At 33.6% G+C, this 26,311-nt stretch overlaps 1 protein-coding gene across 2 annotated transcripts; it reads left to right on the top strand.

Moving 5' to 3' along the window:
* The first annotated feature begins 6,267 nt into the window (after nucleotides 1-6,267).
* LOC115714300 (vacuolar protein sorting-associated protein 35B) lies at nucleotides 6,268-15,611 on the top strand. 2 transcript variants are annotated; one of them, XM_030642951.2, is made up of 22 exons: nucleotides 6,268-6,520; nucleotides 6,620-6,716; nucleotides 6,833-6,956; nucleotides 7,062-7,247; nucleotides 7,440-7,527; nucleotides 7,717-7,767; nucleotides 7,862-7,951; nucleotides 8,058-8,180; nucleotides 8,512-8,586; nucleotides 9,301-9,360; nucleotides 9,797-9,913; nucleotides 10,180-10,419; nucleotides 10,492-10,557; nucleotides 10,700-10,789; nucleotides 10,902-10,991; nucleotides 12,390-12,479; nucleotides 12,850-12,918; nucleotides 14,235-14,315; nucleotides 14,442-14,549; nucleotides 14,632-14,735; nucleotides 14,902-15,015; nucleotides 15,134-15,611. In XM_030642951.2, the coding sequence occupies exons 1-22, from the start codon at nucleotides 6,425-6,427 to the stop codon at nucleotides 15,336-15,338; spliced, it is 2,364 nt and encodes a 787-aa protein (XP_030498811.1). In that variant the 5' UTR covers nucleotides 6,268-6,424; the 3' UTR covers nucleotides 15,339-15,611. The 2 variants fall into 2 exon arrangements, with proteins under 2 accessions (XP_030498811.1, XP_060961229.1); XM_061105246.1 differs by lacking the exon at nucleotides 8,512-8,586 and having other exon boundaries at nucleotides 6,276-6,520.
* Nucleotides 15,612-26,311: the final 10,700 nt, after the last annotated feature.

The raw sequence follows: 26,311 nt of genomic DNA, 5'->3' as shown, positions 1-26,311 counted from the left end.
CTCAAACGTACGGCCGACCTGAGTGGAAAACAAGCTAAGCGATCCCGGGTCCTATGTCACGACAAAGAAATTCGATAAATAACTTATCCATATTCCAAACAAGCTCTAGCTCCATAATCGGACAAATTTCTAACTCTCCACTAGTTTAAAATAGCTTAAACATCACTAAAATAACCTATTCTAAGTTCTGAAAACACCCCGAGCGAAATCAGTTTCAAAGAAACTAGAGTTTTCCCCCACTGTTGCCAAAACCGGTCGACCGATTTCACTATGCCTGTGAAACCGGTTAATCGGTTTCCCCTGCTGCAAAAAATGGAAACTCGGGTTTTTGGCTCCAAAACCAAACCAAATCTTCTCCAAACCTGTTCAAACCTTCCAGAACAGTATAACAATCATAATACAACATATCTCAAGCTTCAAAACACAAAAATTCAATCTTTAATTTAAAATCACATGTGCAAGTGAAGAAATTCAACTTTTAGCTTCATCCAACAAATTTCAATCCAAGCAGCCAAATAAACCTCTCAAAACCATTCTCAACATGCTCAAAAACCTAGCCTAAACATAACTCAAACTCAATTTAATCCCTACAGCCACAGAAACACAAAACCCTAACCTTAAACCAGCCAAAATCATAAAAATTTCACAACCTATAAGGTGTAAACTTACCTCAATCACTTCTAGGCTAACTTGGGACAAGAACCAGCTCTGAAATGAGGGTAGGAAGCTGAAAAAAATCCCTCTAGGGTGGCTGGCTTTGGCTTGCTCGAAGGAGAAGAAGAAAAGGAGAATGGAGTGTTTTGTTTCTTGCCTTGCAAGCTAATCCTTTAAATAGGGTTTTCTTTTCTTATTTTTATTATTGTTTTATTTATTTTTTTCTTTTAAAAGTCAGCCCATAACAATTAAAGTATAAAATACCTATTTTAAAGAATGGCTAAATTACCCTTCAAAGAAACTTAAATTTTAAAAATAGCCTAGGGACATTTTGGTAATTTTACTAATCCACCAAACTGACATTCTAAAATTATAAACTAGTCCGGAATATCCTCAAAATTATTTTCCCATTAATGTCGTGACATTTCTGACCACATCGTTAAATTTCCACAGTCGCCGGGCCCGATAAAATATTTTTATTTCAATAATAGTATTCTCGATACTCACATATCTCAATATAATCTCCGTAATTAATAAATTACGCTATATATATCATTCAATAAATTCTCAGTAATTACCCTAAGTAAGATCATAATCTCACTTCGTTACCAAAATATTTACATATTTAATAAAATATGTCTATTTAAATATTATTTTATTTTCTGAGATATTACACAAGCGTAATTTATACATTACAGAGATTTATATAGTATATGTGAATGTAATATGAGTTACCGGTGTTTAATAATTAATTAATATATTAGTATTAATTTAGTTTATAAAATCATACACGTGTCGTCTCTATAGAATAATTACAACTAACGACTTAGGAATTAGAGTCGCAGATGCAGGAGTTGTATTCCTAAATTATTTAGGTAAATTTTGAGCACGATATTCTTATAAGGAGGGGATAGTTGTAATATCCCGATAAGCCTAATGGTAAATAATTAGGATTTATAATTATATTATAGGTTAATTAGAAAATAAGTGGGATTATGATCCTACTAATCTAGTTCAACATAAATTTTAAATTTGCTATAAGTAGATAAATAAGTGTAATTTATGAATTACAGAGATTTATATGGTATATGTGAATACAATATGAGTTATCGATGTTTAATAATTAATTAATATATTAGTATTAATCTAGTTTATAAAGTCACAGACATGACATCCCTATGGAAGAGGGCGTTACATGGGTGTTGGGCACCTGGGTTGACTTTATGGGTGTTGTTTCATGTATTTTTCAGCTTTCAAGCCTTGAATTTGGATTCTTCTTGTGTTCATGGTACATAATACTGAAAGATGGTGAGTTGGAAACAACTTAGCGGAATCTTAACATCCATTCTGAAGTTCCCGTAATCAATCTGGGCGCAGGACTTGGGACTACTACGACTCGAAACTATTAAACTTTAGGATATTTTTTTCTTGTCACGTGTCAAACATTGATGTCCACATCATAGGGTTAGTTTATGGGTAAATATTGTCGTTTTGGGACCTCTGGTCGGTGTGGACATACGACATGTTCCAACTGAGTTTCAAGGCACTATCATTTTGCAGAGGGGTTTGCAGTAAGCTGAAGCGAGAGAGAGTGAGGTAATTTGGTTTTTAGGTATAGGGAATTTGGGTTTTCTTTAGTTTTATTTTTATTCTTTCATAATTATTTATTAAAATATGGTTTGTTTTTAAATTTTTTAAATTATTTTTAATTATAAATTAATTTATTTTTATTTTTATTTTTTAAAAAATAATTAGATTATGTGAACTAATAAAGTTGTGCTACATGTACATACTATGGCACTACGAGTTTTGAGAGTTTTAACGTTAAAAATTAGATTTTGAAAATTAATTGCTAGCGTGATCAAACTTTTGAAAGTTTTACCATAATTAACTCAATAAGATATTATTAGTTGGTTAAGGGTGAGATTTGTTTTTTTTTTTTTTTCCAACATTTACTAGGCTATGCCTATGACAATGGTTGAGAATAGATAGAGTGAATTTTTAAAATAATTTTTATGAAAACTTTTATTAGTAAAATAAATTTTTAAATATTTTTACTAGTAAAATAATATTTTATGGTCATAAAAATAATTATAAATTACACTGTATGACAATAAACAACAAGAGCTAATTCTATCTATTGCGTTAAGTGAGTTCCATAAAGATGATTCCTGGTATTGGTATTTGGAACCTAATGGTGACTACATTGTTAGGAGTGCTTACAAGTTGTTGTAGCAGTTCCATGGTTGTTGGATTGGTTTGAACATCTCAAGGCTTTGGAGAAAGCTTTGGAACTTAAAGGCTCAAGCTAAAGTTACTAACACAGTTTGGAGGGCATGTACAAAAAGCCTTCCAACCCGATCTCAATTAGCTATTAAGAGAGTTCGGGTCCTTATGGTGTGTCCTTTTTGTTGGATTGATCAAGAATCTACATCCTGTTGGGTTTTATGCCCTAAATAAAACTCATTTCAATATAATCAGATTTACTTATTAATATAGATCAGAAATAACATTTAATGTTGCATGGTTCACATGATTTATTTCATGATTATATGTACATAATGTATGAATTCATCTGAAACCCTTTTCACATACTTGATCCTGTTTATTGTGCTGTCAACACATTGGAAAGTAAACATGACTATGTGAATAAAGTTTCCTAGATTTATCAGACACAGGGTTTTACTGATATGATAATCTACAACAGAGTTTACTTGCATTTGGAGAAATGCTATGTTCTTTCCAGAGCATTGGTTAAAGTAAAGCTCAGGTTGGATGCATGGAGTATGCATCGGAAGGGACCGATATTGAACTTTAACTTAGATTTATTAAACTTACCGTAATATCTATTCAATTCAATATCGCCTAGTTGATCCTAGATCAAATGATCTTAATCCTGTTATGATTAAGCTCAATCTCAAGAGGCTATTCGTGTTCTTTGATTTGTTAGTTAAGCCTACTTTTAGGTCAGGGTGATACGTACATTTTGGGAACACGGTAGTGCAATTGAGTGGGAGCGCTAACATAAACATGGAATCTATAGCTTCTATCTGGCGAATAGTAAGTAAAGGATGATCTCCTTCGAGCTTGACCAAACGAAAATAAATGGTGGAGTACTCATTTCACATAAGCTGAAATATCATTTATACGGGGTTAAGTGTTTTAAGGATTAAATATATTGTAGGGTGTAAGGGTAATCTAATCCCTTTATAGTGTAGATCATTCATATAGAGGATCATTGATCAAATTAGGATTATAACAATGGATAACTAATGATGTGTCTATATGGTGGAACATATAGAGCATTCTATATACTGAGAGTACAATTCTAAGTTCTATGCGTGGATTCAACGAAGAATTAATAAGTCAGTAAATTTAGGTTATAAATTCTTGATCTGCTTATTGGAAGCTCGGTTATATAGACCCATGGTCCCCCCACTAGTTGAGATAATATTGCTTGTAAGACTCATGTAATTGGTTTTGATTAATCAATTATAATTCTCAAATTAGACTATGTCTATTTGTGAATTTTTCACTAAGTAAGGGCGAAATTGTAAAGAAAGAGTTTTAGGGGCATATTTGTTAATTATGATACTTTGTATAATTCAATTAATAAATATGATAAATGACAATATTATTTAATAATTATTTATAAATTAGCGTTTTTGAGAAAATCAGATGTAGAAAAGATAAAACTGCAAAATTACAAAAAGTGAGGCCCAAATCCACATTACTAGGGCCGGCCACTTTTATAGGAATTATCCTCTGATATTTTCATTATTTTAATGCCAAATAATTCAAACCTAACCCTAGTGGAATGCTATAAATAGATAGTGAAGGCTTCAGGAAATTTACACTTAACTTTCTACTTTTTCCTTCAGAGAAAAACCTGAGCCTTCTCTCTCTCTATACCTAGCCGCCACCTTCTTCTCTGTCTTCCCTCTTCAATTTCGAAATTACTTAGTGTTAGAGTAGTGCCCACACACAGCAAGTGATACCTCAATCATAGTGAGGAAGATCGTGAAGAAAGACATTCAACAAGAAGGAGTTTTAACATTAAAGAAGGAGAGAAAAAGATCCAGGTTCAGATCTTGATAATACTCTGCGACAGAAAGGATACAAGGGTTAGAGATCTGAACGGAAGGAGACATTTAATTCCGCTGCACCCAATGTAAGGTTTCTAATACTTTATATGTGTTTATTTCATAATCGTTTTAGAAGTTCATATTTAGGGTGTTAATCAACATACTTGTGAGTAGATCTAAGATCCTGGTAAAATAATTTCCAACACATCCCGTGTGCTTATTAATTGCTCTTTTGCTCGACAATGTTGGAGCCAATTTGAGTTTGTGGTGCTTGGGTATGAAGGTGGCTCGTTTAAGGATTGGTTCTCTTCTCTCATCAACACATTGTCTAGTTCTCAATTTTATCATGTGGCTATGGTTTGTTGGGCCTTGTGGAGGGTCCGAAATGATGTTGTTTAGAATGCAAAACCTTTAGTGCCCAATCTGGTTTTCTCTTATGCAATAGTTTACTTTAATCAATAGAAAAATGTCAATTCTCAAGGCTCTGGTATGGTGTCAAATATGTATAGTTTGATTGCTAGGGAAGAAAGTTGGCCAGCGCGTGAAAGTAGAAAGATTAAAGTCAATGTGGATACTTCCATGATTGGTTCTCAGAGTTCTCTTAGAGTTGGTTGGTTTAGAGTTGGTTGGTTAGCCCGAGACAATGGTGATTTTTTGCTTCATGGCTTTTCAAAGATTATTCCAGGAGCAGTTACTCCAACATTGGTTGAAGAGTGTGACTTAAGGAGATTTTAAGTTGGATTAAGATGTGGTGATTCAATCCCACTATCAAGTGGTGGTTAATACAGTATGCAATTTGCTTCAACTAAGGTCTCCTTTTATTTTAGTTGTTTCATATTGTATTAGACTTATTCAAAGTCTAAATAACATTTCTCTTATCTTTTTCAAACAATTAGTTAACAAGGGGCTTGGGTTGCTTGTACTCATTCAGATCGTAGTTATAGTGGGGGCTTGTCTTTACTAATTTGCAAGCTATTTTATTAGCTGATTTGCACTAAACATCTTTATTTTGTCATGTAAAGGGTCAACATCCATGTAGTTAGTTAAACCTAAATTTAATTAATCCACCTAAAGTGTTGCAATTAATAATAAATTTGTTCATATTATTTATTTTTTTATTAAAAATTATTTTCAAATTTTGGTATTTAGAATTAGTTAAATTTTAAATATTATTTGAATGTTTTGATAGTTTAACCAGATGAGCATTTTTATTAATTCCGAAGATAAACTTAAGATAAATAATAATTTTTTTTTTAACTACTATTAAAAAGTATAATAATAATTTTTATTTTTATTTAAGTCACTATTATGCTTTTAAATTTCAATAATTATTACTACATTAAATATTATTAATTTTAAAATTATGATATTAAAAAAACTACAAACTAAAATAAAATTACCATATATAGGTAACATCTACATAGTATATATATAGGTTATTAATATTTCACATTATTAATTTTGGAAATTTCACAAATGCATATGTTAGAAGAAAATCTTCATGTATGAACATTTTTGTCTTTGAATGGTAGCGTGGAATTAACTCTACTAGTCAGCAACAGTAACGAATATAACTTATATGTAAAACCCACAGAAAAAAGAGTAAACCTCCAAAACCAATCTTCTTCTTATCTTCCATTGAAGGATTCTCCGAATCCTCATTCAGATTAGGTAATAATAACACTATGATCATATCAAACTCAATTGAAGACGATGAGAAGTGGCTCGCCGAAGGCATCGCCGGCATTCAACACCATGCTTTTTACTTACATCGCGCTTTGGTAACTTCCTCCTTCCCTTTTCACTCCAATTTTCCTGTTCAATTCTTTTCACTCGAAACCCTAATTCTTCATACTCGTATGTATTTCAATTTTCTTTAGGATGACAATAATCTTAGGGAAGCACTCAAGTACTCGGCTCAGATGCTTTCGGAGCTGCGAACTTCCAAGCTTTCGCCTCACCAGTACTACGAACTCTGTAAAGTTTTCCCTAAAAATCTTGGATTGTCAATTGCCCTGACTTTGGCAATCAATCAATTCATTTGCTTACATTGTTTTTTGTTTTCGTATTTTTTTATAAAAATAAAAAATCAGATATGCGAGCATTTGACGAATTGAAATCGCTGGAGTTGTTTTTCAAGGATGAAAGCCGGCATGGTGTCTCCATTGTTGATCTTTATGAACTGGTTCAGCACGCGGGAAACACATTACCGAGATTGTAAGTTCTCGTTGCAGTTATATAGTTTCTAATTGCTTATTAACTTACTCAGATAATTGTTTTCAATTTCATTATGATGCCCCTGCTTCTTTCTTTGGTTACCAGGTATCTTCTATGTACGGTGGGGTCTGTGTGCATCAAATCTAAGGAAGTGCCCGCTAAGGACGTGCTCAAAGATCTTGTGGAAATGTGCCGTGGTGTTCAACACCCAATACGCGGGCTCTTTCTGAGAAGCTATCTTTCTCAAGTCAGTAGAGATAAGTTGCCTGATATTGGTTCCGAGTACGAAGGGTATGGTGTTTACTGGGCTTTTAGAGTTGATTTTAATGTTTACTTTGCTATTCCTGTGGTGTTGTGCTAATAATTACAATACTAAAATGTTAATGTTTAAGAAAACCAGGAAAAAATAATATATTTGGTTGAAGATATGGTAGACTATTTTTTCAACTGATTTTCAAATCGTCTCTACTTTTCTCTCTGCAGTGGTGCTGATACTGTCATGGATGCTGTGGATTTTGTGTTACAGAATTTCACAGAGATGAACAAGCTTTGGGTTCGAATGCAGCATCAGGTTTGTTAACATCTGTTAGAATAACTGTGTCGTGTTTTTAAATGCATGGCACCAGAGTACTTGCATGCCATGGGAATAAAAATGAACCACAAGGGCATGATTTTTGGCCATGCAGGTGTTATGGTGCTTGTGAATCATTCATACTCTTTGGCGATCCTGAGTTGAGGCCTTGGACTTTCTGGTCTGCAGGGACCTCAAAAAGAGAAGCTGGAAAAGGAAAGACGGGAGCTTCGTGACCTTGTAAGTTGTGGTGTTGTAAATCTGAATCATTGGCTGATGAAAAAGTCCAGCACCTTTTGACAGAAAACTACGCCATTCTGAATTGTCTTAATAGGTGGGGAAAAATCTCCACGTTCTTAGTCAGATAGAGGGTGTCGACCTTGAAATGTACAAGGAGACTGTCCTTCCCAGGGTCTTGGAGCAGGTATTGTGAATTAGCTCATTTTGAAGACTTACAATTTGTATCTATCTAATTAACTCGTCTATTTTTTTATGAGCTTTTGCATATTCATTCCAATTGTATTACACAGGTTGTCAATTGTAAAGATGATCTGGCTCAATATTACTTGATGGAATGCATAATTCAGGTGTTTCCTGATGACTACCACTTGCAGACTCTGGACACACTGTTTAGTGCTTGTCCCCAGCTTCAGGTAATTACATCATTTATGCTGAGTATCATTTCATCTTTAATGATCTTCTCTCAGAAAGATTTCCTAATCATAGTGAGATTCTAAATGTTTCTATTTTGGAAGCAAGATATGCGTGTTGTGTTCATATTTATGGAATTTTTTGCGCTATCTGAGTAAGTTGATAATTATGATATCTCTTACGAAGAATTTTATTGTTTGTTTTTTGTATTGAAATAATATCATTTTTTGTGAAGATTTCCTCATTAGTTTGACCATCTCTTTCTCAACAATAAATTTATTGGTGTGGTTAAGCCGACAGTCTTTAACCTCATGATTGTCTTTGAATCTGTAGCCAACAGTTGATACCAAGACAATTTTATCTCAGTTAATGGGGAGATTATCAAATTACGCTGCATCAAATGTAGATGTAAGTTATATAATTTTTCTTTTTCTTCTTTTTTTTATATATATATATATATATATAGAACACTTCTTAATGGGTATTGCCCATAAATGGTTACTAAACAAATTTAACTATAAATATTAATTTTAAAAATATCAAACCATCGAATTTTGATCTAATAACGAATAATGAAATCACAAATTTGAATTTCTATGCTTAATTTAACTACTTAATTAAAAAAAATATAAAAAAATATCTCTTTTTACACTATATCAAAACTATGTTCATACTAAAATATTTAACTCAAACTTAACTTTTTCTTTTCTTATTTTTCTTGCTAAAATTTTTTTTTTCTTAAATTTTTTTTATCGATGGAGCAATCTCAGCCCATATGATATAAAAATGAGAGATTTTTTTAATTAGATAGAAAAATCAAGCTTAAAAACTCAAAATATTTTAATTTTACCCATCCATGGGTAATACCAATTAAGAGTGCACCCTTGATATATTTTTTTAATTAAGTAGCTAAATTAAGCATAGAAATTCAAATTTCTCTTTTATTATTGATTATCGGACCAAGATCTAATGGTTTAATATTTTTAAAATTAATATTTATTATTACCCATTTATGAGTAATACCCATTAAGAAGTATTCCATATATATATATATATATTTATAAATATGGCTGGGTTTTTAATATACTTTTCTTTGTACTTATGTGGCTTTTCTTACATTAGGTATTGCCTGAATTTTTGCAAGTGGAAGCTTTCAGTAAATTAAGTTCTGCCATCGGAAGGGTATGTCAACTTTCTACTTCCCTAAGGTTGCTGCTTATTTGTTTTTTTTTTTTTTTATTTTTATTTTTTTTTATTTTTGTATTTTTACTTTAGTATGTGGAAGGAAATTCTCCTACTGCGAGCTGCCACAATATCTACATGTTTTTTGCTGGTCTTTGTCAACGTGACTTGAGAAAATGTTTAGTGTCAATCTGAGAAAAAAAAACAATGTTAATATGACTTGAGGAATTTAATGGAATTGAGCTGGAGACCCACCTAAAAGGAATGTAATGCACACTGAAAGGATTTAATTTGTAATGAATTCAATTCTAGGCCTAGAAGATAAGCTTATGTAATACAATTTGTCCTGAGTGCTTTGATTTTTATTCTTTTGTTATGTAATTCTATTCTTTTTTGTTCATTTAATCCTAATTTAGATTGTACCCATCAATTGCAGGTGATAGAAGCACAGGTTGACATGCCTATTGTTGGAGCCATAACATTATACGTCTCTCTTCTTACATTTACTCTTCGTGTGCATCCCGATCGTCTTGATTATGTTGATCAAGTATTGGTATGTTCGTTACAATAGCCTATTTGAATAAAGTCAATTAGGGTAAAAATATATAATACATCAGAAACAAAATAAGTAATGACTACAATAAGATCATCCTTATAATTACTTTCCTAGAATAGTGATATGGAAGCTGTACAAGAATAGTCCCTAATAAATAAAAGATTTTCCTACAAATACACTTAGAGCACTTGTAAATAAGTCTGTCTGAAACATTGTATGTACCAGTATTTGTTGCTAAATTGTTTTATTAAATCCTTTCACAGGGAGAATGTGTGAAGAAGCTCATTGGAAAACCTAAGCTTGATGACAATAGAGCAACTAAACAAGTTGTTGCACTTCTAAGTGCTCCATTAGAAAAATATGATGATACTGTCACAGCTTTAACACTTTCCAATTATCCTCGTGTTATGGACTACCTTGATAATGGAACGAATAAAGTCATGGCGATGGTTATCATTGAAAGCATAATGAAAAACAATACTTGCATCTCCACTGCTGATAAGGTAAGCTTTTCTCTATTTGTTCTATAATATTAATTTTTTTCCTTCAAAGTATCACAAAAATGGTCTTTGTAGGTTGAGGTGTTGTTCGAATTAATTAAAGGTCTCATCAAGGATCTGGACGGAACTTCTGTAGAAGAGGTGCACAATATATATTGTTACTGCTATTGAATCTTGCTTTTACCAATTACTGTATAATGATTTTTTCTATAATTTTGTTCACTGGCCTTTTCTTCTTTATGTCTGCCTTTGGTTTTTTTCTGCTATACTATGATGCTTATAGCTTGATGAGGAGGATTTCAATGATGAGCAAAATGCTGTTGCTCGTCTCATGCACATGCTTTATAATGATGACCCAGAGGAGATGTTAAAGGTAAGTAGTTACCTTAGAAAGGAAAAAGTATTTCTATTTAACTCTCAGCATACTACTCAGTCTTAGTTTTGATCTCTCATAGCATTGTTTTTTGATCATATATTGACGATAGATGATATGCACTGTCAAGAAGCATATACTGAATGGAGGGCCGACTCGCCTACCTTTTACTATTCCTCCTCTCGTATTTTCTGCACTCAGGGTATGTATGCTCCTGTTTTACAACTGACTTTGTATTTTGCTTGCATGTACGGTACAATTATTATGGTTTCTTTTAACGGGTATTCTTACATATTATTTGGGGTATTTTATTTGCACCCTACAAAATTACACCCCAATAGTAAAATAAATAGATAAATAAATAATTTTAAAAATGTGCTCTTAATAGTTTTTAAAATTTTCTTTTTCACATTCAATAATTATTTTAATTTTGTTTCATATTTCTTTATCCTAATAAGATTTCATATAGTTTTTTCTTGTGTTAATATGTAAAATATATTTAATTTTTTATATATGTATTTTTTAATAATGTGAGAAGGTAGAAAAAATTAAAAAAAAAATGTTAGTATAAATTGAAAATATGTATTTTTATATTTTATAGAAAATAAAAATAATAAAATGGGAGTGTCTATATAAGTCTTTGAGTTGCAAATAAAATATTTCTATTATTATTGTAATTTGTAATCCTTAACTATTAGCCTATTCCCATTTTCGACCATGAACTTCTAATGTTTTGTCATATACATTTTTTGGGTCGCATTTGACCCCATAGGCCATAGCTATAAGCTCACGTTGGCTCTTGAACTTTAAAATATCCACATCATACTCCACTAAAAAAAACTGTGGGTAGAAAAGAGCATTGAAAAGAAGAAGAAAAAAGAAGCATGAGACATTCATGTGGAAAATTATATATTGGGTAAAAATCTTCTGATGTCTTTCAATGTAAACCATGTGTAAAAGAAATCTATAATTTGTTTTTTTCTTTGTAATAAGAAATTACGATTTTTTTAATGGAGAAATCAACGAATTAATATACAATAAATTATGTTTTTTTTTTCTTTCTTTTAGTTGAAATCAAAATTATTATTCTTTCACCTTTGCAATGAAACATGTTGAAATTGCTACGTTTAAAGCTTTTCCACATGTGTGCGTCCCTTTTGTTTGTTTTAAATAATACAAAGTTATAATACAATGAGGATCATAATTTGTGCCAAAATGAGATTTCTAGGTATAAATCAGGGCTTTTTAAGTACTACAAATTTTGATAGATAGAGTACCCTGTAGCATGCCAAGATGAGATTTTAGGTATAATTAGGGCAGAATGCCTGACTTTCTGTTGTACATTTATTACAAAAAGAGCAGCAAAAAGGGAAAATGAGAGAAGAAAGGTTAAGGTGTTAAAATAGAGGGGGTATCATTGTCTTTTCTCTATGCTAGATACTAGGGGTGTACGTCGGTCGGTTTACGTTACATTTTATTTAACCCAATGTAAAGATCGGGTTACAAAAATCTAGTAGATACATGTTTTACACTTTTTTTCTTTCTTTAAAGTTGATTTTCAGTTAGAAGGGCAATTCATAATGTTGTTAATGGCTTTCAGTTGGTTAGGCAATTGGAAGGCCAAGATGGAGAGGTAGTGGGGGAAGAATTGCCGACATCACCAAAAAAAATCTTTCAGCTTCTAACCCAGGTGCCTAATATCATATAAAATAATTTGTTGTGTGAATGTGCATATGCATATGTATATCCTTTTCTTTTTCTAAAAGATAGAGTATAGCCATTCCTTTAATTGATGTTAAGATGATAAATTATTTATAGAGATTGTTTATGTAGGTTATATATTTCCTGATATATAACTCAGTTTTTGAAGATAATTTAGTTTAAATTACTGTTAGTCGGTGACTGTAAATAATTATGCCTCCCTCTACTTCTTCTGCTTCATTGAATTCTTAAGCATTCTATTTGGCATTGCCAGTAAAAATTCATGTACATATATGTCATTGTGTTTATTTGTCTTTATGTTTTGTGTGCATACAATAATTCTATCTGCTTACTTTCAGATTATCGAGATTCTTTCTTCTGTTCCATTTCCTGAATTGGCATTAAGGCTATACCTGCAATGTGCTGAGGTATGCCATGCACATTTTTGGTAAAACTGTATCATGGAATTGATTTTGAATTAGTAAAGGAAATTTGACGATATACACATTCTAATAGGGGCATTTATAAACTATGCCAACTTTAAAGATTATTGGTAGAACATGCTTCTCCTACAATCTTGGATGAAGTTATCCCTTTAATTCAAACACCCTCTCTCTCTCTAAACATCCAATGTTTCTCAGCATCACAAATTTGAAGCAAATCCGATCACCGCCACCTCCCATCACCATTTTTTTTATTGGAACACCATTAAAGTACCTATGGAAGCACCTGTGTTTTTTTTCTTCTTTAATGATTGAAAATCCAATCCAAAGCTTAAACTCAAGAAAATATTCCCTCAATATTCTATTTTATGGATTTTGATAATTTCTCTACAAGGTTTTCATTTCTTTTTAATGATTGAAATCCACTCCAAAATTTAAAGCCAAAAAATATTCACTTTAGACATTGTTTATGGATTTTGCACATTTCTGTAATATATTTTTTTGGTTTCTTTCTCATTTCTTTTCAGATTTGAAAACGTAGTTTTGAATGAAACGATGCCCCAATTCCTATGAAAACTTTATTTTTGAGGTCAAAATGGTGTATCATACACCTGCGATGCTTCCTGGGGTGAAAATGATGGACCTGTAATGCTTCGTTGAAAGCTTATTTTTGAGGCAAAAAGCGATGCTCCTGCGATGTTACGACAATACATTCATGAAAACTTGGTTTTCTTGACGATGGTCCTACAAAAACTTTTTGGTTTTAAAAATCAAGTTTCTTGTCCTTCATTGGAGCATTGTTTTTGTCTTAAAATATCAAGTTGCCAAGGGAATGTCGCTGTGGCATCGTCTTGTTCAAAATTCAAGTTTCAAGGGACCATCGTTGTAGTATCGCAGCGCATCGTTTTGATATGAAAAATTATGTTGTAATGGGCAGCATCGTGTTATTCAAATTTCTATGGACTTTCAGATAAATGTGAACAAAACTAATAAAAATATGCAAAGAAGGGTTCAACATCATTAATAAAAGAATTATGGGTGCTTCAATGGTGGTGTTGTTAGATCAGGTTTGCTTCGAATCATTAAGGTTAACATATTTTATAAATATGACCTATTAGAATGCATATATGGTCTAATTTCCCATTAGTAACCATGTCACATAACATAGAAACTTTAGAACTGGAACTTATAATATCTAAGAATTATTGTAATTTAGAGAAATAAAGCTTTCTTTCCCTATCCGTTTAATATTGCATTGCAGCTGAGTCCTACAATCTCTGTTTTTATTGTTGAATGAACAGGCAGCTAATGACTGTGATCTTGAATCCACTGCTTATGAATTTTTCACTCAGGCATTTGTACTGTACGAAGAAGAAATTGCGGTAATTTTAACTATCTTCTAATTGCATATGTCCAATTGATTGGTAAGAGACAGGCTCCTGACTAGTAAGTAGTAATAAATCTTTTAATGTCAGTGACCATTACTCAAAACTCTTTCTTGTTTCTAGGACTCTAAAGCCCAGGTGACCGCCATACATTTAATGATTGGGGCTCTCCAGAAAATGAATGTATTTGGAATTGAGAACAGGGATACTTTAACACACAAGGCAACTGGGGTAATTATTCTTCTTTGATTTTTGTGCTTTTTCAATAGCTGTTTACTCTTCGACCTTGACTAATTAATTGTCCTGTCATCAGTATTCAGCAAAGCTGTTGAAAAAGCCAGATCAGTGCAGAGCTGTATACGCATGTTCACATCTATTTTGGGTTGATGATCAAGGAGGTATTAAGGACGGAGAAAGGTACGCTTTTTTGGCACCTTACTTTTCTTTCTTTAATCAATTGAATTCTTCATTTCATTGTGGTTATGCTCAACCATTATGGGCATATATTTGCCCAAACATGATACATATTTATCTTTTTCTTTCCCAAGTATCAGTCTGATATTCACATGTTTTGTCGTTACAGGGTCTTGCTTTGCCTTAAGCGGGCTTTGAGGATTGCAAATGCTGCTCAACAGATGACCAATGTCACTCGGGGTAGCAGTGGACCTGTCACTCTGTTTGTTGAGATACTAAACAAGTCAGTTTTATGAGTTTGCCATTAATTGAACCTGTCACACACACACACACAAAGATGCTCATAAATTTGCTATATTATCGTAAATAATGTAATTCTGATTCAAATGTGACTTCATCAGGTACCTCTACTATTTTGAGAAAGGTAATCCCCATGTCACGAATACTGCAATTCAGGGTCTGGTGGAATTAATCAGAAATGAACTTGAAAGTGACTCTACAACCCGAACCTCAGACCCTTTCTTTAGCAGCACATTGCGCTACATTCAGTTCCAGAAACAGAAAGGCGGAGCAATGGGTGAGAAATTTGCTTCTATAAAGGTTTGAATACTCTTCAGTCACATGTGAAATGCCCAAAATGTTTTTTTGACAAGCACGGTGTGATTATTGGGTATCAGAGGGGACTTTGATTGGGTTGGGGTGATTTCTTGCATTCTTTATACTTCTATTGGAAACTTATGTTATTGTACAGTTCTGACACCTCCTATACGTTTCGATGTATTTATTTTCTTCCATATAGATTCAATTATTGTGTTCTCTTAAAAGATTGAACTGGATCTCGGACCATGTGAATTGTGAAAGTTGGGATTAATTCCTTGAGCTTTAGGTCGTCGTTACGTAGGAAGCTTGACTATCTCCTTAATAAAATTTTGGTCCACATCCCATTGAGAACAGTGCTACAGGTGATCTTATGCCATGTAAATTTTCAATCTTGAAAAAGAAAAAGAACAAAAATCTAGGGATTTTAATGATATACGTAAACTACCTACAATAATAATGTTTTCATCAAATTTTTTTTACAATAATAATGTTGCCCAACTTAACTTCAATAGGAAATTTGGGTTACCAATGCTTAAATATATGTGATGCATTGACTTAAATTAATCTATCCATTAAACATATAACATAAGAAAAATTTCATTTACCATACTTAAAAACCTTATTACAAAAATAAATCTCTTAATTTTTTTTATACCATTTAATTCTACTAAGAGCAAGTTAGGCACAACTATGTTGTGGGAAAAAGCTGTAATAAAAAATAGTTGTAGTAGAATTGTGGAAAAAAGTTCAATTTTTTTGTTTTTTCTCACAGTACATGCCTAACTCGTTCTGAGTAGGATTAAATGGTGTAAAAAAATTAGGAGATTTATTTTTGTAATAGAGAGGTTTTTTAAATATGGTAAATTAGGATATTTATTTTTGTAATAGGGAGGTTTTTTGTAATGAGTTGAGCTTCTGGGTGTTTGATAATTATAAATTTTACAGTACAATGAGTTGTGAAGAATCTATTATAATAATGATAATATTATAATTTTGTTCATTATAATCATAAATATATATATATAAAAAAAGGTAAATGACGACATAAGTACTTAAAATTTTATGTTTGTAAGCAGCATAAATTCAATGTTTATTTTTAGCGGTATAAGTACTCAATGTTTGTAAAACTGTAATTTTCTTCCAGTTTCGTCAGTACAAACTCTGTTTTGAATTTATTAAAAGAACATTTAGAAGTAACTGATACTACATATTTCTATCTAGACTCAATGATCAAGAATTTAGGCCTTATATATGCCATGTTTAAGACAATAACAGATCTGTACTAACAAAATTAGAGAAAAATTACAGTTTTACAAACATTGGGCACTTATACTGTTAAAAATAAACATTGAGTTTATGCGGCTTACAAACATAAAACTTTAGGTACTTACGCTGCTATTTACCCTATAAAAAATTATGTTAAATAAAATTTTATTTTCTATATATTTTTAATTATTTTTTCTCATACTACAAATTTATATACATTTGATATAAATAATTTATAATATTTTTGAATTATATTTTTATCACTTTTTTTTTTCTAAGAACAAATTATAGTTTATAAGATAACTCTAGATTTATGTGGTTTGTTAATAATAAAAACATAAATACAAATATAAAAGATTTTTTAAAACAAAATAAAAAATAAAAAGTTTAAATATTATTTATTTTAAATATATTTCCCTCAAACTAAAAAAATTCTCTCTAACTCTCTCATTCGTCTCTCTTTTGATTTCTCTCTTTCTCTCTCTCTCTCTCTCACACACACACACACAAGCTCAAAACAACCATCACCATTCTCGCCACCACAAAGTCCGAAGGACCACACTACCATTCCAGCCACCACCGAAATCGTAGGACCACACCACCATTCCAGCCACCATCGAAACCGCAGGACCACACCACATTCTAATTGAAGGTTGGACCACGTGAGATAATGGGTAAGTATTTTTTTAAGCTATTTTGTTAAACAATTGTAAAAATATAGTCTATTTTTAGTAGATATATGTGGTTGTTGTTTGTATTGGTTTGGTTTTGATATATTTTTCGTTGAAATCATGAGATCTAGTTTTATGGTGTATTCTCTGTGTTCGTATTATTTTTGATGCTTTTTCAATTGGTTCTCGACATTAATGTCCCAAGGTCAGAGAAGTCCTTTATCGACAGTTTTGCGATAGGTTCTCGATTATTTCTCGACATGGCTAATGATTTTTCTATTACAACCTTTCTTGACATGTTATCGATGTGTTCTCGATTGTTTGTCGATTCTTTGTCGATGGTGTGGATAGTTGTCTTTTCAATATTCCTTGTCCCATGTTATCGACAACTTCTCGACTGGTTGTCAACTGTTTCTCGATGGTTGCCTATTTATTATTTTGAATGGTTATTGACGGTTTTTCGACTGGTTCTTAACTATTTGTCAACTGTGTTTCCCATTATTGTAATTTTTTGTGATTTTTGTAATTTGATTCAGTTGCTTTACGTTGGCATTGAATTGTAGGATCACGTGTGTTTTTGGTTTTTGTATTGTATGGTGGTGTTTAGGGTGTTAAGATTTTTAATTGGGTGTATAAAAGCGAAGGAAGAACAATGCTGGAAGACGACGGGAGAAATGTTTCCCCTCCGTTGATAAAAAAGTGATGTTGCCTCGGAATTGTGGCAATTTTGGCGGTTCAGGCCACAACAGAACTACATCCGAAGTCCGTGTTTGAGGTTGAATCTGATATAACATCACTTTTTAGTCAAATATGGTTATGTTTTTGTTATAAAAGTAGGTGGTAAACAATTGTTATTTTAATTTGATTTTAAAAACCATCATTTTTTACGTTATCAATGGTTTCAGGATGGTATATCGACATGTTCTCGATACCTCATAGTAGAGAAAATGTTTTTACTTATTCCTATTGAGATCATATTGATAATTGATCGATAATTAGTTACTTTCACCAACTGCTAGTTTCTTGCATTCCTTCATCAATTTTAATTCTTTGTCCATGTTTGCCATAGTTATCAAAGTTTGACTTTATACCAAAATATGCTCTCCAAGTAATTTAAAGAGATACTTTATGATTACTTGGAACAAAATACTTTCATTAAAATGAATTATTTTTTACATGAACTGGTAAATGAAATACAGCAGAATCAGCTACTGGTAATATGGTGAGTGCTCGTTGTTTCAGGTATTTTTTGTTAGCGACCCGTTAAGCCATGTAATTTATAAACCCCCGTTCCTACAACAACTTCAACAAAATAAGGACCTTCCCAGTTTGGGTTAAATACTCTTGCTGCAGGGTCTCGTGTATTAGCAAACACACGCCGTAACACCAAATCTCTCACTTTAAACAGTCTTTTTCAAACTTTTTTTTTATTGAAGTGTCTTGTTATTTGATGTTGCTATACAACATATAAAATTTGCGAATCAATGCTTTTTTTGTTGAGCAAATCCAAGGATACCTAAGTAGTTCTTAGTCGTAGAATTCCCGCATGTGTGTCACAATGTTAACTTCTACTAGCAACATGACTTCCGAGCCGAATGCTAGCGAAAAAGGAGTATGTTCCGTTGCTACTTTTTTCTATTATCCGATGAGCCCAGAGTACTTGGGGTAGTTTCTCTACCCATTTTCCCTTAGTTGCGTCAAGCTTCTTTTCATAGTGTCTTTCAAGGTTTTATTAACAATATCGACTTGACCATTGGCTTGTGGCCTTGATACTGAAGAGAAGTTTTTAATAATCTTTTTCCATTTGCAGAATTCAGTGAACAAATATCCATCAAACCGAGTTTTGTTTTCTGACACTATCTTTATGGGTATTCCAAACCTACAAATGATATTCTTAATTACAAAGTCTAAGACTTTTTTTGAGGTGATTGAAAATATCCATCAAACCTACCGGTGGTTTGACTTCAATCCATTTAGTAAAGAAGTCGACTGCGACCACCGCATACTTTGCACCTCCTCACTCAGCTCGTAAAGAACCAATTAAAGCAATCTCTCATATTACAAATGGGTAAGGCAAAGTGGTGGTATCCTGAGTAATGTGAAAATCGTTGGCACTTGTCACATTTTTTAACAAACTCATGAGTGTCTTTATTGATGGTAGGCTAAAAATAACCTTATTAGATTATCTTTTTAGAGAGGCTCTGCCATCCAACATGAGCCCCACAAAAGCTCTCATGAATTTCTTTAATGATACTACCAGCTTCTGCTGGGAGTACACGTCGCAATAAGGGCATTGAATATCCTATCCTACAAAGTTTGCCCTCAATAACTGTATATCTCGGGATCACATACATGAGCTTCTGTGCCTCACTTTTATCTGTTGGAAGTTCGTCGTTGAGCAAGTACTTTATAATAGGAGTCATCCATGTGGGACTTAAATCAATTATTTCTATTTCTTGCTCTTCAGCTTCGCATATACTTGGCTCGCATAATACCTCTACTTGAACTAAATTGAGGTTGTTTGATTTGAATTACGATGCCAACTTTGCTAAAGCGTCATCGTTAGAGTTTTGTTCTCTTGGAACTTGCTCGATTTTATAATAATCGAACTTCATCAAGTTCTTCCGAACTTTCTCTAAGTATTTGGCCATCCTGGTGCCTTTTGCCTTGTATTCACCCAACACTTGATTTACGATCAGTTGTCAATCATTGAAGCATTGAATTGCTTCGGCCTTTAAGGCTTCAACAATCTGTAGTCCTGCTAGCAAAGCCTCGTACTTTGCCTTGTTATTTGATGCTTTAAACTTGAACCTTAATGCATAATGAAATATGAAGTTTTTAGGAGATATTATTATGATACCTGCCCCTAAGCCATTATCATCTGAGGCACCATGTATAAATAATTTCCGAACCTCTTGATCTATTTCTTCTTTGAGTGCTTTGTCAGAGCTTATTCCTTCCACTAGGAAGTCTGCTAAATCTTGACCCTTAATAGCAACTCGAGAATAGTATGTTATTTCAAAGTGTCCCAATTCGATCGATTATTTTATTAATCTTCCCGATGTGTCGGGTTTTGATAGTACCTGTCGCAAAGGCTAGTTTGTCAACACTTTGATTGGGTGTGCTTGAAAATACACTAGGAGCTTTCTCGAGGCGTGCAACAAACTAAGTGTGAGTTTTTCAAGTGGGGGATATCTCAATTCTTCCCCCAGTAATAGTTTACTTACATAGTAAACTGGTTGCTGGGTTTCTCCCTCCTCTCGCACCAAAGTTGCACTTATGGCATTCTCCGAGACGGCTAGATAGACATATAACACCTCTCTAGTTATTGGTTTTGCCAATATATGAGATGTGGTCAAGTGTTTCTTGATTTCTTGGAAAGCTTACTCGTATCTCTCAGTCCATTTGAATTTCTTATTGTCTCACAAAACATTAAAGAACGGGAGACATTTATCAGTTAATTTTGAGATGAATCTATTTAAGACTGCCATTCTTCTGATTAGCGACTGAACTTCCTTTGACTTTTTTGGTGAAGACATGTCGAGCAATGCCTTTATCTTCTCAGGGTTAGCTTCAATTCCTCTCACGTTAACTATAAAACCAAGGAATTTCCCTAATAAAACTCCGAACGAACATTTCTTAGGGTTCAACTTAATATTGAATTTTTTTCAATATTGAGAAGCATTCTACGAGGTCTTCTGCATGGTCCTCGCTTCTGATTGACTTTACTAACATATCGTTCACATATACTTTCATGTTCCGACCTATTTGGTTTTCGAACATACCATTCACGAGGCGTTGGTATGTTGCTTCAGCATTCTTTAGTCCAAATGGCATAACCTTGTAATAACAGTACAACCCCATATTAGTAACGAAGCTTGTGTGTTCTTGATCTGGGACATACATATTTATCTAGTTATATCTAGAGTATGCGTTCATAAAGGTCATCAGATCGTGTTCCGCTATTGCATCGACTAAATCATCAATCATTGGCAATGAAAATGAGTATTTCGAACATGCTTTATTCAGGTCAGAGAAGTTTATGCAGGTTCGCCACATTCCGTTTGGTTTAGGAACGAGAACAAGATTCGAGATCCATGTAGGATAAAATGCTTCTCTAATGAAATTATTAGTTAATAATTTATCAAGCTCTCCCTTTAAAGCATTTTGTCGCTCGATATCTAGATGAAGTCTTTATGGCGTTTTGGTAGATAAGATAAATCTATGTTGAGATTGTGACAGATCACATTTGGGTCGATCCCAACCATGTCTAAATGGATCCAGGCAAATTGATCCTGGTTTGCTTTCAGATGTGTGATTAATTGTTATTTTAGTTCTTCCCCCTAACCTTTTCCAATATTAACACACTTGGTTGGGTCGTTTGGGTTTAAATTCACTTCTATCAACACTTCAATTGGCTTGAGTTGGTTGTGCTCGTCTTGAATCCTGGGATCCAAATCTTCCATCTTCCATCTTCCATCTCGCATATCTCATTCTCTTCTATTATAGTTACCATCAATTAGTGGGTTGCTATTCTTTTCTTCAACTCATCACTATAACATTATTTGCTGTTAGCTGGTCGCCTTTTCTATTCCAACTCTAGACTGAGTTGGAAATTTTAAGGACATATGTTTTATTGAACTTACTACCCCCATTCCAGTATATGATGGATGACCCATTAGTATATCATATACTGAAGGAATATCCACCACATGGAACTCCTACATTTGGGTTGTTGATAGTGAAGGTTCTCCCATGGTAAGTGGGAGTTCAATGATCCTCAGGCTCGCTACACTGTCCCCAATGAAACCACATATGTTTACCATACATATTTTTAATTTCACATCTTCGAACCCCATTCTCTTTAACATTTCTTTATAAAGAATATTTACTGAACTCCTGTTGTCAATGAGAACCCTTTTTTATTTTTTTGTCGCGAGCTGAACTGTGATGACGAGGGGATCTGTGTGTGGGGATTGCACGTTTGCCACATCTTCGTTAGTGAAGGTTATTGAAGGTTCCTTGGGTATTCTATGCTTGAGTGGTTCAGGTGCAAAGGCTGACTCTTAATTTTTAACCTGATTAATGTACCTCTTTTGAGCACTATTTCTAGTCTCGGCGAGATGTGGCCTTCCAAAAATGACCAAAATATCCTCGCCCTCAACTGGGGGAGGTTGTACATTATGGTTTTGATTTTAGTTGTTGGACTGGTTTTGCTCCCCCTGTTTCTCACATACTACCTGAAATAACCTTGGCAAATGAGTCCTTCAATCTTGTCTTTCAATTGGTAACATTCCTTGGTATTTTGTCCAATATCCTTGTGAAACTCGAAATATTATTTGGATCTCGCTTACTTCTTGAGTTCTTTATTTATTCGGACCTTCGGAAAGCGACTCGATTCTCGTTTGCGAGAAAGATATTTTCACAAGTTTCATTCAATTCTGTATAAACAGAATATATGGGAACATATTTATTGTGTTTCTTCTGTTTTATCTTATTCTTTGATGAATCTTTTGACTCATCTTTTCTTTTTCCATTAAACCCATTCCCACTGCTCGCATTTCCCACCTTCGTCGTTACAGTACTTGCAGTAGCGGTACTTGAGCTGGGTTTATCTTCTGAGCCAGACTTAAGTATTTTTGTTCCATTGCGTGCTTCCTCTTTTCGCACAAAGATTAATGCCTATCATTGAATTCATTCATCGACCTGACTGGGCACCCTTGCAAATCATCCCACAACTCGCCTCCCACAGTTGACAAGTCAGTAGTTATACCAGCTTGGAGTGTTTTTAACTGAATAGTCATTCAATTCTCTCACTTTCGTTGATGCCGTGCTAAGACAACTCATATAAGCCTTTAGTGAATCCACTAACTGTTGTTTGATATTTGTTAGCAATGACGCTTCTGGCCTTTTATCCCTTGCGGCTTGGAATTACTTTTTGAATTCCTTGGATAATTACTCCCATGAAGTAATGCAATGATTCGTAAATTTATCATTCCAACTGCTTGCTGCCCAAGTCAGGGATGTCGGGAACGGTATGCAACATAAGTTATTGGACATATTCCTTGCTCGCATTATAGCGTTGAAGTTATTCAGATGTGCAACTGATCGGTGGTTTTGTCGTATTCCGCGACATGGGGATTCTTAAATCCTTGAGGAAATCGGGAGTTGGGTATGAATGGGTGGAAAGGTTTTGTTTCCTCGTTAGAATCATATCCTAACAGTTTCTCATATTCTCTATCCCGATATTGCTTGAACTTGTCCTCCAACTGTATAACCCTTAGTTGAATGGGATCCATGACAGGTTGCTCGGCTTGTTAATGCTAATTTGTTGTGTTCTGATTTAATCGTTCTCAGAATTCTGGAATATTGCGGCTCAGCTGCTCACGCAAGTCAGGCTGTCTGCAGTTCAAATATTCAGAAAGATTGGGTTTGCGTTGCCTTTCATCTCTCCGGTCATAATTACTGACCAATCTTGTCGCTAAGAAACTTTCAGACTGGAAACTTTGCAAGTTACTCATGCTCTCTTATTCATCACAAGAACGATAACGAGTACTTCCATCTCTTCATGTCCGCCTTTCCCTTGCATGTGATATGGTCGATCTACTCTGACCATGTGTTCTCGACCCACTCGAGACAGTATTTGATTCCATTTATTGGGAATCTTCTCGAGTAGGCCTATGCCTTTAAAAGAGATTGAGACACAGTCCTTACTCAAGTAGGTATACTTGCTATCTCTTTTGTTTTGGTTTGGCCCTTGCGGGTGCCTCGGTGGGTGTCATGACCTAAGTTGTCCCCTTGGATTCCTCGCATTACGATGGGTAAATCCTTGATCATCCTGTCGCTTTTGTCTAGTATCCATGTTCCTACGAGACACTTCTGAGTTTTTAGGTTGTGTACTCCCATGATTTAGAATACCGGGAGAAGATCCTAGATCATTGGACTGAGTTTGTCTAGTGTTAGTGTTTCCTAGATTCTGTGGACATTCCGTGTCCACTAGAATATCCCTCGTATTCCCTGGTTGATCATCCTAGGGATTCGTGGGAGTTTTGCGGTTATTTTCTCTAGTAGGGGTTTCCTTATTTCTCTTGGTTCTCGGCCTTCTGGGTCTTCCCCTATGTCGCCTTATGGATGTGTTTGGTTGGTTAGGAGGTGCATCACTGTGTGCCGCTCTTACAGCTACAGCCTCGCGTTCCAATTTATCATTTCTCCAATTCGATTCTGCCAATCTCTATTGAAGTTATTTATTTTTTAATTCCACAAATGGTACGTATCTTGTGGGATCGTATGCATCCTGACTACATCTTTCATGGATTTTATCACCAGTTTGCTCAAAACCCCCATCAGTATTTCTCCTTCCCGAGTGTGGGATCTTAGTCACATTTGTCCCTTGGGTACCCTGGGGTTCTTTCCCAGTACGCTTAGTTGTTTCTCTCGATTGATTGTCATCGTTTTGAGGGGTATGCCTAGACATGGTTGGAGAAAAAGAAAAGTTTGAATATTATTTATGGAAGGTGTGTTTTTTGAGTTTTTTTTACAAGTCTCTCAATGAAAGTACCAAACTATTAACGCTAATTTTCGTTAACCAATAAACAAGTCTTGATTTAATAAATAAACTTCAAATAATAAATAATAATAGTAATAATATATATAAACAAGAAGATTTTTATGTGGTTTTGAAGTTAAGTTTTTATAGTCTACGAGTCCCTCTTATTATTGGGATTAGACGAGTTTATGATTCTTAATTTTTGTCGTCCCTAATTCTGGGAAGTCTTCTCCTATTTATAGATGTCTGGGATAGGCAGTTATTCTCTTAAAATCCTATCCTCGTAACTGCTCCTGAAACATGCACACTTTTTCACATTTCATATTTATAACACATGGGATAAATAGATAACCTCACAACCACTCTTGTCTTTATTTAAAAAGCGGTTATGCTGACTAAGATTTTACGCCTCGCAGTATTAATAATCACTTTCTATACATATTCTTTAGTCTTTCAATATACTCACAAGTATGTGGATCAATGACTTGCAAGCTCTTAAAGAATTCATTATCTATCATTTCCATCTAACTATTGTTTTATTGTTTACTCTGTGTATCAATGACCCTTTTTTACATGTCGTTCACCTTTGGTCTTACAAGATAGTTGTTATTATTCATAATTCATCCTTAAATGTTTAAGGAGAAGCTCAAATGTCTACCATTTATATTTTTCGAGACGAGTTATTGAACGTATTTATTTTCATATAGCCTGAGTTGGTTTATATCCTAGCCTTTTTTACATGTTTTAGGATCATATTAGTGTTCAAAATAAGTATAACACTTATATTTTACAACTTGTCTACCTTAACAAGCATTTTTAAAAATTTAATTATTAAAGATGCTCTTATGAGGTATATTAATTTTATTGATATAATTTAATAAAAATTATAAAAATTTACTAACTAATTATAATGACAAGACATTATCTCATAATAGCGCAAATAGCAAATGCTAATATCCGTAGTCATGTTACATGTAACGTGTAACGTGTCACATATATGGCTAGAGAAAAGCCACGTGTCAATTACATTGCCCACCTCATCATCCATCTTTACGTAAAAAAAGAATAATAATAATAATGCCACAGATTTTGAGATTGAGATTTCCCACTCATATAATCCATATATATTATATTTATATATAAAGAAATTGTTAATATAAAAATATCAAAAGCCAAGGCAGCCAACCCTTGCCGAGGCGTGAGGTCACAGTGATTGGAACCGTACATAAAAAGGAGAGGAATAACGACGTGTATGGCTAGGATTGATTATGTTCAGACAAACTTCGAGGAAACCGAGGAATGATCCAACGCTCCAAATCCTCTCAACGGCTATTTCTTAATATTGTCATATCATCCAACGGTCATAACCGAATCGGCGGTTGCCGCCCACCCAACCCACCATTTGAGTGTAGTTTAGCCGACTGTAACGGTTGTCGGTCAATTTGGATTGACAATGACTTCTTTTTTTCTTTAATTATTAATAATAAAAATAATTA

The sequence above is a fragment of the Cannabis sativa genome, chromosome X, assembly GCF_029168945.1.
Source record: "Cannabis sativa cultivar Pink pepper isolate KNU-18-1 chromosome X, ASM2916894v1, whole genome shotgun sequence".
Lineage (NCBI taxonomy): Eukaryota > Viridiplantae > Streptophyta > Magnoliopsida > Rosales > Cannabaceae > Cannabis > Cannabis sativa.
The sequence above is the reverse complement of the archived record's forward strand: the minus strand, read 5'-3'. Positions and strand labels throughout refer to the sequence as shown.